Genomic DNA, 14,597 nt, shown 5'->3' on the forward strand with positions numbered 1-14,597 from the left:
TTTTTGAAAAGACAAGTATATTTTGTTGAAGCTTTTCATCTTGTATTCAGGACAATTTGTCAGAAATACCAAAATAAAGGTAAAGATGTTTACATGTATGAGGACAGTGCTGATTAGCGAGCAGACTCTGGTAGACAAGCTATGAATGCATCAGTTACTGCACTGTCCTTTTATGCAGTACAAATATCACTTTCCTTTTTATTTTGGCATTCTTTGCAAATTATTCTGATCAGTTCAAAATGAAATCTTCAGTAAAATATGACCTTTATGGATTAACATTTGTGAACTTGATGTACTGCAAAGATAGAACCCCAGCGAACTCTCAAGCTGTGGGGGGTGATCATAAATGACTAGCAGTCTTAGAAGCTGAATTCAAGAAGATTTAGCAGGAAGGCTATTCCACCTAGAAATTGGATTTTCAACCTAATATGAATAAATCTATGCTTAAACTGTAATTGTTGAATCTAATGTCTTGCTGAAATTAATTGATCTTTCAGCAGCAGGATTATATAGCTGCCATCCAGTACTATCATTACTCCTTTGAAAATTAAATTAACTTCTGGATTCCACAAACCACACAGTTTCTTGTGGAAATCCTGAAGCTTCAGTCAATGAAAACACATAGGATGTACCGTTGAACTCACTCTGCCTTCAACTTTTAAGATAAAAATTGAGATTCTGGCAATTTTATGTCCTCAGTCTTGTGATAAAAGACCTTGAAAATGTTGCATCTTGTTGAATGGGGATTTCACTGTTTCTAACAATGTATGAAATTCATGCTGCTCTAAAGAACTTTAGAAGTGCAATTTTGTTGAATGTTAAATTCTCTAATAAAGTTTTCAGTTTTTAACACTTTTTTTGCTTTGAAATTTTAGCTTCCTTTACATTCCCACATAAATTCCAGTTGTTCAATTTGTGCTTTTTTTAAAGTGAAGGATAATAAATGGATTTCACTTGGTTTTCGCTCTGAAAGCTTCAATGTGATTCCCTGCTGACTTTGCTAGCATCACATGGAGCTGGAAACCCGGAGATCCACATGACTTTGTGTTGGTTTCAGCCTTATAATCAGAGAGATGTACAGCATGGAAACAGATCCTTCAGTCCAACCCGTCCATGCCGATTAGATATCCCAACCCAATCTAGTCCCACCTGCCAGCAACTGGCCCATATCCCTCCAAACCCTTCCTATTCATATACCCATCCAAATGCCTCTTAAGTGTTGCAATTGTACCAGCTTCCACCACATCCTCTGGCAGCTCATTCCATACACGTACCACCCTCTGCATGAAAAAGTTGCCCCTTAGGTCTCTTTTATATCTTTCCCCTCTCAACCTATGCCCTCTAGTTCTGGACTCCCCGACCCCAGGGAAAATACTTTGTTTATTTATCCTATCTATGCCCCTCATAATTTTGTAAGCTTCTATAAGGTCACCCCTCAGCCTCCGAAGCTCCAGGGAAAACAGCCCCAGCCCCAGCCTGTTCAGCCTCTCCCTGTAGCTCAAATCCTCCAACCCTGGCAACATCCTTGTAAATCTTTTCTGAACCCTTTCAAGTTTCACAACATCTTTCCGATAGGAAGGAGACCAGAATTGCACGCAATATTCCAACAGTGGCCTAACCAATGTCCTATACAGCCGCAAAGTGACCTCCCAACTCCTGTACTCAATACTCTGACCAATAAAGGAAAGCATACCAAACGCCGCCTTCACTATCCTATCTACCTGCGACTCCAGTTTCAAGGAGCTATGAACCTGCACTCCAAGGTCTCTTTGTTCAGCAACACTTCCTAGGACCTTACCATTAAGTGTATAAGTCCTGCAAAGATTTGCTTTCCCAAAATGCAGCACCTCACATTTATCTGAATTAAACTCCCATCTGCCACTTCTCAGCCCATTGGCTCATCTGGTCCAGATTCTGTTGTAATCTGAGGTAACCCTCTTCGCTGTCCACTACACCTCCAATTTTGGAGTCACCTGCAAACTTGTGGGATGTGGGCGCTGCTAGCTAACAAGCATTTATTGTCCATCTCTCATTGCCCTTGAGTAGGTGGTGATGCGTTGCCTCCTTGAACTTCTGTGGTCCACCTACTTTGGGGTGACCTACAGTGCCATTAGGGAGGGAATTTCAGAATTTTAATGCAGCACCAGTGAAGAAGCAGCAATGTATTTCCAAGTCAGGATGGTGAGTGACTTGGAGGGGAACTTGAAGCAGATGGTGTTCCCACTGCTGGTATTGAGCACCAGTGTAGGAGGGAGTAGATGCTTGAGGATGTAGTGCCAATTAAGTGGGCTACTTTGCCCTGGATAGTATCAAGTCTCTTGAGTGGTGTTGGGATAGGCACCTGCACCCCTAGATATCTGTTTGACTCCAGAGCCCAACCATTAAGTATGTAAGTCCTGTCCTAGTGTCTTTCCAAAATGCGTTATCTCACATTTATCTGAATTAAACTGTGTGCCATTCCTTGGCCCACTTGCCCAGTTGAACAAGATCCCACTCTACTCTTAAATAACATTTTCCCTGTTCACCAAACCACCAATTTTGTCATCTGCGAACTTACTAACCATGCCTCCTATCATCTCACCCAAGTCTTTTATATAAATGAAGGACAACAGTGGAACCAACACCACTGGTCATGTACATCCAGTCGGAAAACAACTACCACTGGTCATGGGCGTCCAGTCGGTAACAAATGAATACAAGACTGTTAAAAACAATGGGAAGGCAGTACTTCATTCAGTTTTTGGATTTAGATTAGATTACCTACAGTATGGATTTTGTGCTCTAATTTTCATGCTGGGCCAGCCAAAGTTGTTATCAACTTAGAAGCAGCTGTAACTAACTTAAAAGGAAATTTAAAATCAGTCATATAGTCGGTGGAGAGGATAGTTGCTGTTTAAATGTCTCTGACAGAGATGGTGTTGCATTAACTTATTAAAAATACTGTGATTGAAATGAGAGAATGAAGGAAAATTCCTGCATACCAGCTGGTATGTTAAATTTTGATAAGAAACTTTGTTGTATTGGCACTTTTGAGAATTGTGGATTTATGGAAAAAAATTGATTATTTTATGAAAGCATCAACAGGAGAGGTGAGTTTTATTTCTGGGAAGCTATTATTTTTATGATCCACCACCCTTTCACAATTCTGATTACATCTTACATTAATTTCTTTAATTAAAGTAGACTTTCCTGGTAAAACATCTTCCTGCTGTTTTTCTTGTAGGTTTCAGCAGTAAGCAGTCAGAAGTTGTGGTAGCTGCACTACTGAGAGTCATGAACTCCAGTATGGAAGTTATGTATAAGGATATGGCGACCAAAATTCAACAAGTAAGATAGCCCCAATGATACAGAAAGCAAAATACTGCCGCTATTGGAAATGAGACGAACTCTGAAAATATTGGAGTGACTCAGCAGGTCAGTCAGCATCTGACAGGAATATGCAGTGAGTACAATTGTCGACTGTCTCGTATTTTCCTGGTGGATGTTGTCTGACTTGCTGCAGGTCTCCAGTGTTTTCTATTTATTGTTTCTGCTAGTCATATGGTATGTTAAGAGACAGGTTTTCTTAATTGATAGGTGAAAGCTGAAATGTGTCATTATGGTTTGCAAGTAGCAAAGGATACTGCAACACTTTGCAGGTTTCTAATATAATCAGTGGATTTAAAATACCTCAGACTATAATGGCAACATTCTGTTAGTTAAACTTGATGCTGAAGTTATATTATTTCTACAATGTTTTTAAAATGTACTGCATATGTTTCTTTAATTGCTAAGTCTTAGTCCTTTTACCATTTTTATCCACAAAGTGTGTGCGCCTCCAAACTAAAAAGTTGTGTAAATTCCATGTTTTAATATTTTTGAATTTTTTAAAAACACTGAAGTGGAAATGAAAGTTTCAGAGGACCACCCACTGTTCTCATTAGAGAAGTGGCAATGACTAACAATGAGGTTAGTGTGAGGTTCACAATGAGGTATGTTGTGCCATGAAACGGTTGGGCCTTCATGGTGACCTCAGTCGGTACTGAAATTGAACCTATACTGTTGTCATTACTCTGTGGCACAAACTAGCTATCCAGCCAACTGAGCAAATGGTCCCCATTTTTTTTTAAAAGTTCCTGCAGTTAATCATTAACACTGTAAATTGAGTTAGTTATTTTTAAACTACAGTGCTTTTGTATTTGCAGACTTCTGTTCTGAAAAAGTTCAGACACTTGTGATAAACTGACAATGAAGTTTACATAAGCCAGGCTGGCTTTTGGGTATCTTGGCAACAGTTACATTATTTTCTCTAGTAATTTCCATTCTCTGTGTACAGTGTTAAGAATGTGTATGTCGTTTGTTGCTGAGAGGCTTACTTTGGACTTTAATGTTCTTGTGGAAACCATCAGAGTATATAATTTGAATTACAATTCAAACAGGCCTTACACTCCATTGAATCCATGCTGCTGTTAGCTCTTCGGCTGTATATATCTACTGAAAATTTCAATTCCGTCTGTTTTTAAATATTTATCCTATTCCAAGTATTTTAAGTCTGCTATTCAATGCCCCTTTATTATGGTTGTCCTGCCAGTGGGCACAATCTCTTACTTTGTGTATTAGAATCCCTGCAGTGTGGAAAAAGGCCCTTCGGCCCAACAAGTCCACACAGACCCTTCAAAGAGTATCCCATTGAGACCCATTCCTCTACATTTATCCCTGACTCATGCACATAACCTATACGTTCCTGAAAACTATGGGCAATTTAGCATGGCCAATTCACCTAATCTGCACATCTTTGGTTTGTGGGAGGAAACTGGAGCACCTGGAGGAAACCCACGCAGACATGGGGAGAATGTGCAAACTCCACACAGTCAGTCGCCTGAGGTTGAAATCAAACCCAGGTCCCTGGTGCTGTGAGGCAGCAGTGCTAACCATTGTGCCACCGTGCTGCCCACAGTGCATTCTTGAAATGTTTGATAACTTGGGAGTAAAAACATCCCAGGTGATTCCTTTCTGCTTTTTTTAATAAAAGAAGCTATTTTTCAAGCCTGCTTATGGGTGGCACGGTGGCACAGTGGTTAGCACAATGGTTCAATTCCCGCCTCGGGCAACTGGCTGTGTGGAGTTTGCACATTCTCCCCGTGTCTGCGTGGGTTTGCTCCAGGTGCTCCGGTTTCCTCCCACAGTCCAAAGATGTGCAGGTTAGGTGAATTGGCCATGCTAAATTGCTGTTAGGTGAAGGGGTAAATGTAGGGGAATGGGTCTGAGTGGGTTGCTCTTCGGAGGGTCGGTGTGGACTTGTTGGGCCGAAGGGCCTGTTTCCACACTAAGTAATCTAATCTAATCACTCTGATCTAAACTCTGGTTTCCAGCATCTGCAGTCCTCACTTTTGCCTATTTTTCAAACCTGTCAACCTCAATTAAACCTCGAGGCACAATTCTATAAAATCATTTCTTTACCCCTCCTAGTCTCGATTATTAGTAGCTTTCTTTTACCAGTATCTTTTACAAACCTAGTATCAGTTCCTTATTTTTATGTTCATGGTTTTAACATTAGTAAATTCGGAATCATATTTGCTTTTTTAGTGGAGAAATCAGAGCTAGCGTTTCGGGTCCATTGACTGTTTAGGGTTTTTGTTTTTGTTTCTGGTTTCCAGCATTCATGGTTCTTTCAGTTTTTGTTTGCTTTCTTGTGGCCTTTTATCAATGTGGTGATTTTTTGTTTTGCAGGCTCTGTTTGTTGCAATTCCTCAGCTTCATTTATATTTCCTTAATTGCATGCCAGTGTTTACTTGGAGGTCTTGATGGGTTCTCGGCTGGGGGTCAAATTCTCCTTTAAAATTAGCTCCCTTTCCCCTAATATATTAGTTTCTCAACTGTTGCCTATCACAAGCTTACCTTGACTAATCCAAGAGATGGGATGGGATTCCTACAGTCCTGTGACCTTATCAGCAATCTGTAAATAGTGCAAGCTGTTTGGTAACCATGCATCAAAGCTATGGCTGTAGGATAGTGGTGACCATCAAACCACTGTGCTTCAAGCAAAACCATTTATTTATACGCTATGGTTGAAACACTAACAAAAAACACAATTTAGATTAATTTAACTTATTTGATAACCCAACCGACACTATTGCAACTTAACAAAGCTATTCTAGTCCCTGCAACATCCCATAAATACACCTCTTGGCAAAATTCAAAAACAGGCAGGAGAGGCTTCAGAGGAAAAGTCCACCAAGACCTCTGTTGAAGCATGAAACCTCTTTTTTTTTTTCACTAGCTGCTTCTTTAGGTCCCCAGCAGTTTTCTGACTGCTTGCTAAAACTAAACCAAACCTGAACTAGGAGAACTGGCCACTCCCCTCCTCTTGTTTTCAAGTAACCATTTCCAGACATTCTCAGAACCTCTGCCTTTACAACCTCACTTTGGGGGAAAAAACCCAAGGACAACATAACCTTGTTAAAGAAGCAGCATCATCACACTAGTCTTGAAATCCCCCTTCGTTATTTTGTAAACCTCTGTAAAGTCACCTCTCAACCTCCCGCACTCCAGTGAAAAAAGTCCCAGTCTATAACTAAAACTGTCTATTCGCAGTAACATCTTGGTAAATCTCTTCAAAACCCCCTCCAGCTTAACAATATTCTTATAACAGGGAGACCAGAACTGGGTACAGTACTTCAGAAGAGGCCTCACTAATGTCTTGTACGGCCTCAACATAATGCTCAAAGGTCTGAGTAATGAAGGCAAACATGCTAAACACCTTAGTCGCCCTATATGTATGTAATGCAAACTTCAAAGAATTATGTACCTGAGCTCCTAGGTGTCTCTGTTCCACAATACTGCCCAAGGTCCTACTTTTAATTGTATAAGTCTTGTTTGTTTTACCAAAATACAATGCTTCACACTTATTCAAATTAAACTCCATTTGGCACTCTTCAGCCCATTGACCCGATTGGACAAGATTTCTTTGTAAACTGAGAACACCTTCTTCATTGTCCACTCTACCATGACTCTTGGTATCATCCACAAATTTACTAACTATGCTTTCTATATTCTCACCGAAGGCTCTGAGCAATTTATGCATTTGTTTTTATTTCAGATTAATGGGTTAATTCAAATTATGTTAGCTTCGCAATTCTAAGTGGTTCTGTATGCAAGTTTGCTCGCTGAGCTGGAAGGTTCGTTTTCAGATGTTTCATCACCATACTAGGTAATATCATCATTGAGCTTCTGGTGAAACTTTGGTGGTTTGACCTGCTTTTATTTGTGTTTAGGTTTCCTTTGGTGATGTCATTTCCTGTTCTTTTTCTCAGGGAGTGGTAAATGGGATCTGAGTCAATGTCATCCCCTGAGAAAAAGAATAGGAAGTGACCTCGCCAACCCAAGGAAACCTTAACATAAATAAAAAGCGGGCCATACCAGGAGTGCTTCACCGGAGGCTCACCAATGTTACCGAGTAGGGTGACAATGTCTGGAAACGAACCTTCCAGCTCAGCGAGCAAACTTACATCCAGAACCTCAACCTGAGCTACAGGTCTTCTCAAAACTCACTAATTCATACTGGTTCTTTTTAAAGCTTATCAAGTCCTCTTCAGTCACCATTTCGGAATTGAATAAGGCAGTCTTTTAAAACCTAATCTGTTTTGTTTATGCTACAATGTTAAATAATTCCTTCAATTTCATCAGCATATTCTCCTTACATCAGTTAGTACTGGAATGCTATTATCTCTTTTTAATAAATTATTCTATAATGTATTTTAACTACAGGAGGTAATGCTTCAACAGATTATGTCACACATAACTGCTGTGAAAAAGGATATGATTATACTGGAGAAGAGTGAGTTTTCAGCAATACGAGCTGCAAATGAGGTGAGTATGTGTCAGACTGAAGCTGGACGTTAAGTAGATGAGATTTAGATCACTGCTGTCTCAGCAAATGAAAGCAAGGATCATGATAAGATTTCCTCTTCCTTTTGATTCTATTCCCATTAAACTGCTTGTTTTCTTACCTTATCCTTCCAACCCTAAAATTAATTAATATTGTAAACTATCCTCTCTAATGATCTGATTTAGAAATTGCCCCACCTCCTACCTCAAAAACAAAGCCTTGACCTCACCACCTTTGCAATATACCATTCCATTTCCTATCCAGTGTCTTTATTCATATTGTCACCTTCCAAAACCACTCCCATTTTTATTTAAACTCCATACTTGATTTGCTCCAATCTGATTTCTTCCTAGTATAACTCTCAAAATTACAAGGGAGCTCTATGTGACTGACAAATAAAAACATTTCTTTTTAATTCTACGCATGTTTGACCACACCATTGTTCTCTTTACACCCTCACCAGTAGTGTCCATTTGCAGAGAACTGCTATCACCTATTCATATGTATCCAGCCATTATGATGAAAGATATGATGTATATATAAATACAGCTTAAGAAACTTGGATTTCAAAATAGAGGCAGATTGGTATTAGTTACTTTTGTGATTATTTTTTAAAAGCTAAGTCAGTCTGGAACAGCACTTGTCATAAGGCAGGTGATTGCAGACCCCTGTATTTTAATGTGTCATTACTATTCATTTTACAACAAGTGGGGTAACCATATAAAGCCACAGCAGTGGAGTTTAATTTGTGATACCTCCAAATCAGCAGAGTTTGGTTAGAAATCTTCAGGTTATTAGAACTGAGAAAGCTTAGACATTCAGATTGTGAAATGTTCATTTCAGCGGATTTAGAAAGGACTCATCAAATTGTCTCCATCATAAAGAAACAGTAAGGAGTCAGATAGTTGAAATAAGATTGTAATTTCTCTGGACTCTAGTATCTGTAATTTATAGTGTTATAATGATCTTTATATTAAGATCATTATAACTGCTTTATATAAAAGAAAAAAAAAACCTTCTTTCTATTAAAATCTGCAGCCTTGAGCATATTTCAGTAACTAACTATCACATTAACTTAACAAAGTAAAACTATGATCTATAAGTCTGATTTCATTCTGGGATCTGAATTGTCCAGTAGTACCATCAGCTGGGAACATAACAGTCTCCATTAATTACTTCTCTTCCTTCTATACCCATACAGTTGCTTCTGGCTTCAGCCAAGGGTCTATCGATGACCTGTCCAATTTTCTATCTATGTGCTGCCCCATGTCCATAGTATTCAAAGGCACAATGCTGTTTTTAAAAGAATGCTAATAATACACGTCTCAATCACGCTCAACTCCTACAGTAGCTAAATTATCAGTTGGACATCCAGTACTGGATGAGCAGAAGTGTTGCCCAATTAAATGTTATGATGACTAGAGCCATTATTTTGGTCCATGCTCCAAATTTAATTGCCTAGTTACATCTTTGTTCTCGGAAATTATCTGAAATCAACCTAAGCTACTTGCAACCTTGCTATCACATTTTATCTTGAGGTGAACATCCAACCTTGTTCTTGCAGTTGGCAAGACTGCTTGTTTCCGTCCTGTAGTACTGTCCAACTTTGCCTGTTCCCAATTTGTCTGTTATTGAAACCCTTAATCATACCTTCCCAACCTCTAGACTTGACCATTAAAATGTATTCCTGACTGGTCTCCCACATTGCTTCACATCTATGGAGAATGCATTCAAAAATTCTGCCCACGTGTTGGCTGTCAGTTCCTTTATCGCTTCTCGGTTTACTGACTTACAACAGCTTTTGACAGCAATGGGTTAGGGCTGCACATAGCCCTTAGTTAATGTAAAATGGCTGAAAGCAATTCTTGGTTGACATAAAATGGCTGAGGGAGATTTTTGGCTAAAGCAGTAGTGCATGCAGTCTGATGTTGTGTATTTTAAACTATAATCTAGAATGATTCTAAGCTTCATAGAAATAGCATACCCAAGGTAACTAGATTTGTAAAGGCACACCATAAGATCCTGTTAAGTAAGAAGCAAAGGTGTAGCCAAATTTTGCACAGTTTGATAAGAATATCCTTGTGAAATTGTGGTAGAAGCCCCTGAAAACTAGTAAAATGTTTGCTATCTAATAAGAGATGGAAGGGGAGAAGCCTGACCCACATTAGTTAAGACCCTTTAGATGGTTGTAACTGCATATTATGCATACGTAAATAAATTGGAGTTTTAAATGTAACCAACATTGAAGTATTAACTCAATTCCTGTGGACAGGCCGTTTTAGACATAAGAAAAGACCCCCTTTCTATTAGCAGATGGGTACTAAATAACTGGTACAAGAATTAAGGGTGAAATGTGTACTTTTTTTTTTAAACTTTCATTCAGAAGAGCATTATCAAGTCATGGTCATACAGCATAGAGACAGATCTTTTGGTCCAACCAGTCCTGCTGAACATAATTCCAAACTAAACTAGACCCACCTGCCTGCTCCTGGCCCATATCCATCCAAACCTTTCCTATTCATGTATCTATCCAAATGTCTTTTAAATGTTGTAATTGCACCCACTTTCTCAGGAAGTTCATTCCACACATGAATCACCCTCTGTTTAAAAAAAAAAGCTCATGTCTTTTTTAAAAATCTCTATCCTCTCACCTTGAGAACGTGACCCTAGTCTTGAAATCCTCCATCTGAGGGCAAAAACAACTACCTATAACTGTACCTATACCTCTCATTATTTTATAAATTTCTATCAGATTGCCTCTTAACCTCCTATGCTCTAGTAAAAAGGTCCTAGCCTATCCAGTATTTCTTTATAACTAATGTACTCCCCTAGTTTCATTTTGAAACATATGTCTCAACCATTTTTGGGACAGTGAGTTCTAAATCATAACCATCTCTGATAACATTATGTTGTCTTATTTATTGAATACATGTATTAACTATTAGTAATCTGTTTCCTTTATTGTGGCAGAATCTGACTTTTATTTGTACAATGATCCTACGAGAAACACTGGGCAATTAAGTTGCAGGTCAAGTCCACAATTGACCCTATTTGGAATGTACTGTCCTGCAGATTGTGTTGAGTCAATTTATCATTTTTCTCTGAAATTTTAGTGTAAAAGCTTGTGACAGTTTAAAGCAAAGTTTGTGCGAAGATTTGTAGCTCGGGTGCTCGTTGCTGTGGTTCTGTTCGCCGAGCTGGACGTTTTTGTTGCAAACGTTTCGTCCCCTGGCTAGGCGACATCATCAGTGCTTGGGAGCCTCCTGCGAAGCGCTTCTTTGATGTTTCCTCCGGTGTTTATAGTGGTCTGTCCCTGCCGCTTCCGGTTGTCAGTTTCAGCTGTCCGCTGTAGTGGTTGGTATATTGGGTCCAGGTCGATGTGTTTGTTGATGGAGTTTGTGGATGAATGCCATGCCTCTAGGAATTCCCTGGCTGTTCTCTGTCTGGCGTGCATGGTATTTTGTACACTACATTCGTTCTCACCAGAACGAAGGACCTGATACCCAACATGAGCAAGACGAATGTAGTGTACAAAATACCATGCAAGGACTGCACTAAACACTATATAGGACAAACAGGAAGACAGCTAGCAATCCGCATACATGAACATCAACTAGCCACGAAACGACACGACCAGCTATCCTTGGTAGCCACACACGCAGACAACAAGCAACATGAATTCGACTGGGACAACACTACTATCATAGGGCAAGCCAGACAGAGAACAGCCAGGGAATTCCTAGAGGCATGGCATTCATCCACAAACTCCATCAACAAACACATCGACCTGGACCCTATATACCAACCACTACAGCGGACAGCTGAAACTGACAACCGGAAGCGGCAGGCACAGACCACTATAAACACCGGAGGAAACATCAAAGAAGCGCTTCGCAGGAGGCTCCCAAGCACTGATGATGTCGCCTAGCCAGGGGACGAAACGTTTGCAACAAAAACTTCCAGCTCGGCGAACAGAACCACAGCAGTTTAAAGCAAAAGATGTTCTTAAGCATAACTTCGAAGCATTTGAATGAAGTTTTAGGATAGAACAAGGCAAGATGCTCTATAGAAGAGAACAAATGTCTGAGTAGGGGGTCAAGCCATATGTTATTTCGTGATAAGTGTCACTCCGCCACTACAATGTCTCAACCAGGAAAATGGTGGAAGGTGGAGTCGAGTCTAAAATTATCATTAAAATGTGTTTGGGAGATCTGAATAAAAAGGAGTGAGAATATGAAATTCGGGAATGGAGGATGCACTAAAATGAAAATAGTGAAGCCCTTACATGAGGGAAGAAGCTAAAATGAAACAATTCAAATTCACACTAGAGGAACAATTACTGATCTCTATATTGATATTGATTGTTTTTGGTACTGCAGTGGAATTTTGCTGACTTTAGGTTGGAAACCTTGCTCTTTCTTATGCAGAGTGCAGAGTTTCAAAATTAAGACTATTGAAACTTCAGATACATGAAGACCTGTGTAGAATCTAGCATAGAACATCTAAAGACAAAGGATTGAATAGACAATTGGCAGATTAAATTTAAAGCAAAGAAGCAGGAAGTTATTCTATTTTGTTTGGAAGAATGCTGACAGTGACATGAAACAATAGGGCACAGTTTTAAATTCTAAATGGGGCACAAGAGCAGTGTGATGTAGATAGCAGGATATGTGGATAATGGATGTAGATTCCTGCACATTATTGGCAAGGGCATAGAGCACAAAAGCAAAGAGGTTGTTATTCCAAGGCAACTTGTAATTGAGCTAGTGCTATACTATACTGTGTGAGCAATTCAAAATCTGATTTGCTCCTCCAGTGAGAGGCAAAATTAATACAACTTTACTTGTTATCTGATCTAAGAGGAATGAAAGTATATGTACCACATTTATTCCTTAACTTGTTTGGGGCATAGGGCAAACCTATTTTCACATTTACTTCTATGGTTAAGACTGTAACTGTTCCAATGTTTGTCCCCTTGCCTAGTACAGGAAATTCAGCCTCTTGGATGAGGTACTGATGCAACATGATGTCCATGAACCTTATCCTGCCAGTAGTGAGTGGTGTCAAAATTATGCATTTGGAAGACTAATTGAGTAGGATATTAATGTAAAGGTAGATGTTTTTATGTCGACATGCCAACTCCACCAACTTGCACTATGATATTTGATATCTGGAGATTAATAGTTTATAGCACTGAATGATTAATGGTATTTAGGAATGATGTAAAATAATATTTCTATCTGCGGCCCCTAAACCTCACTGCATGTTTTGAAAATGCTGATTTGAAATGTTTATTTTCAGAAACTGAAAATTGAATTGCAACAGCTCAAAAAACAGTTAGTGGTAAGTTCATTTTCTAAGGTTTTTTTACAAAAGTTTTGACTGGATAGATTGAAAGCTGTAAAAATCTTTGCTTAAAGAAATTGAGTAATGATTTTAGATATTTCTTAAGCAAAACTATATTTTGGATATGTTCTGGAAACCAACATTTTGAGCATTTCTGAAACAGATGATAGTGCTATGCAAATGCAGCAATCTCTACAGTTCTGTCTCTCCCTCCCTCACTGTCTAGCTAGTATAATAGTGCTTGATCATACTATGGAATAATCCACTGCGGAATTTAAGGTTTGAAATTTTGTCAGAATGGAACAAGCATGTATTGTGGATGTTCAAAATGTTAGGAAAGTTACAATATTACAAAGCTGCAAATGATGTGCTGTATTAACTCCCCTCTTAGTGGATATGTGGTCATTAAAATTAATTGTGTTGTAAAAGAACCTTTAAGGACGAATGACCTTAATATGAGAGAATTACAGGTGTTTGAAAGTGGAGAATTCAGTCTGAAGCAAAGGTGTTGGACTTGAATAAGAGAGATTATGGAACTGTGAGGCACAAGTTAGCTGAGTTGAATTGGGGACATACATCAAAAGGCATGACTGTACATAAGTGGACAGTCTTTAAAGAACTTGGCTGACAGCAAGTATACATTCCTTCAAGGTGTAAAATACCTCAGTCAATTGTGGCTGACAAAGGAAGTTAAGGATTGTATAATGTTGTGAAGATGTGGGTGTACTATACCTTTTTAAGAGTGTTAAAAGCTAGTAGAGCTACCTTACAGAATCAAATGTTCTCAATAAGGTAACAATGTAACTCTTGGTCGAAAGCTAAATTAGCTGGTTGTCTGGAAATGACAAAACAAATTTGAATTAGGCCAATCAATTTAAATTATACCCCTAAAAATAGCAAACTCCAATCCAGTTTGAATTTACTATATTGACAATCTCAAAAGCCAGTGACACGATCTGATGCTTGGGGGGGGGGTATATGACTGGGGAAAATTGAACAGTTGAGAGGAGAAATGCCCAGCTACCAGCATTTAAAAAGACTGCCTGAAAAATAGCTCCCTTAAAGGTATCTTTATTGATCAGTAACTTGTGAAGCAGAATCCCTAAGAAAAGAAGAACCAACTAGAAGAACCAAAGGCTGCCTGGTTTTGAGAAGTTTTATTTTGTAAATCTTAATTGGGAGTTTTATCGGACTCGTATTGTGGAAGAGAGAAGGTAAACGATAGGTTAGATGATGGAGTGGTAAATAGTGGTTAGTTAATTATTAAATTATACTTTAAGGAATAAAGTTGTTAAGTTTTACTTTGAATAATACTTGGCCTCTCAAATTTTTACAGATTGATGCACAGGATAAATCTTTTGTGTTGCTGGTTTTAAATTAAGCA

At 38.9% G+C, this 14,597-nt stretch overlaps 1 protein-coding gene across 3 annotated transcripts in view; it reads left to right on the forward strand.

Moving 5' to 3' along the window:
• The window catches only part of LOC122564330 (mitochondrial calcium uniporter regulator 1-like), a 35,315-nt gene that overhangs the window by 6,186 nt on the left and 14,532 nt on the right, over positions 1-14,597 (forward strand). For all 3 annotated transcript variants that reach the window (XR_006315872.2, XM_043719048.2, XM_043719047.2), the window contains exons 3-5: positions 3,224-3,327; positions 7,747-7,848; positions 13,169-13,210. Coding sequence is in view for 2 of the 3 variants with exons in the window: in XM_043719048.2 (XP_043574983.2) it covers positions 3,224-3,327; positions 7,747-7,848; positions 13,169-13,210 (248 nt within the window). In the remaining variant the exon portion in view is untranslated. The remainder of the gene's footprint in view (positions 1-3,223; positions 3,328-7,746; positions 7,849-13,168; positions 13,211-14,597) is intronic.

The sequence above is a fragment of the Chiloscyllium plagiosum genome, unplaced genomic scaffold (genome assembly GCF_037043375.1).
Source record: "Chiloscyllium plagiosum isolate Xiang-an unplaced genomic scaffold, Cpla_swu_hap1 HiC_scaffold_34, whole genome shotgun sequence".
Classification (NCBI taxonomy): Eukaryota; Metazoa; Chordata; class Chondrichthyes; order Orectolobiformes; family Hemiscylliidae; genus Chiloscyllium; species Chiloscyllium plagiosum.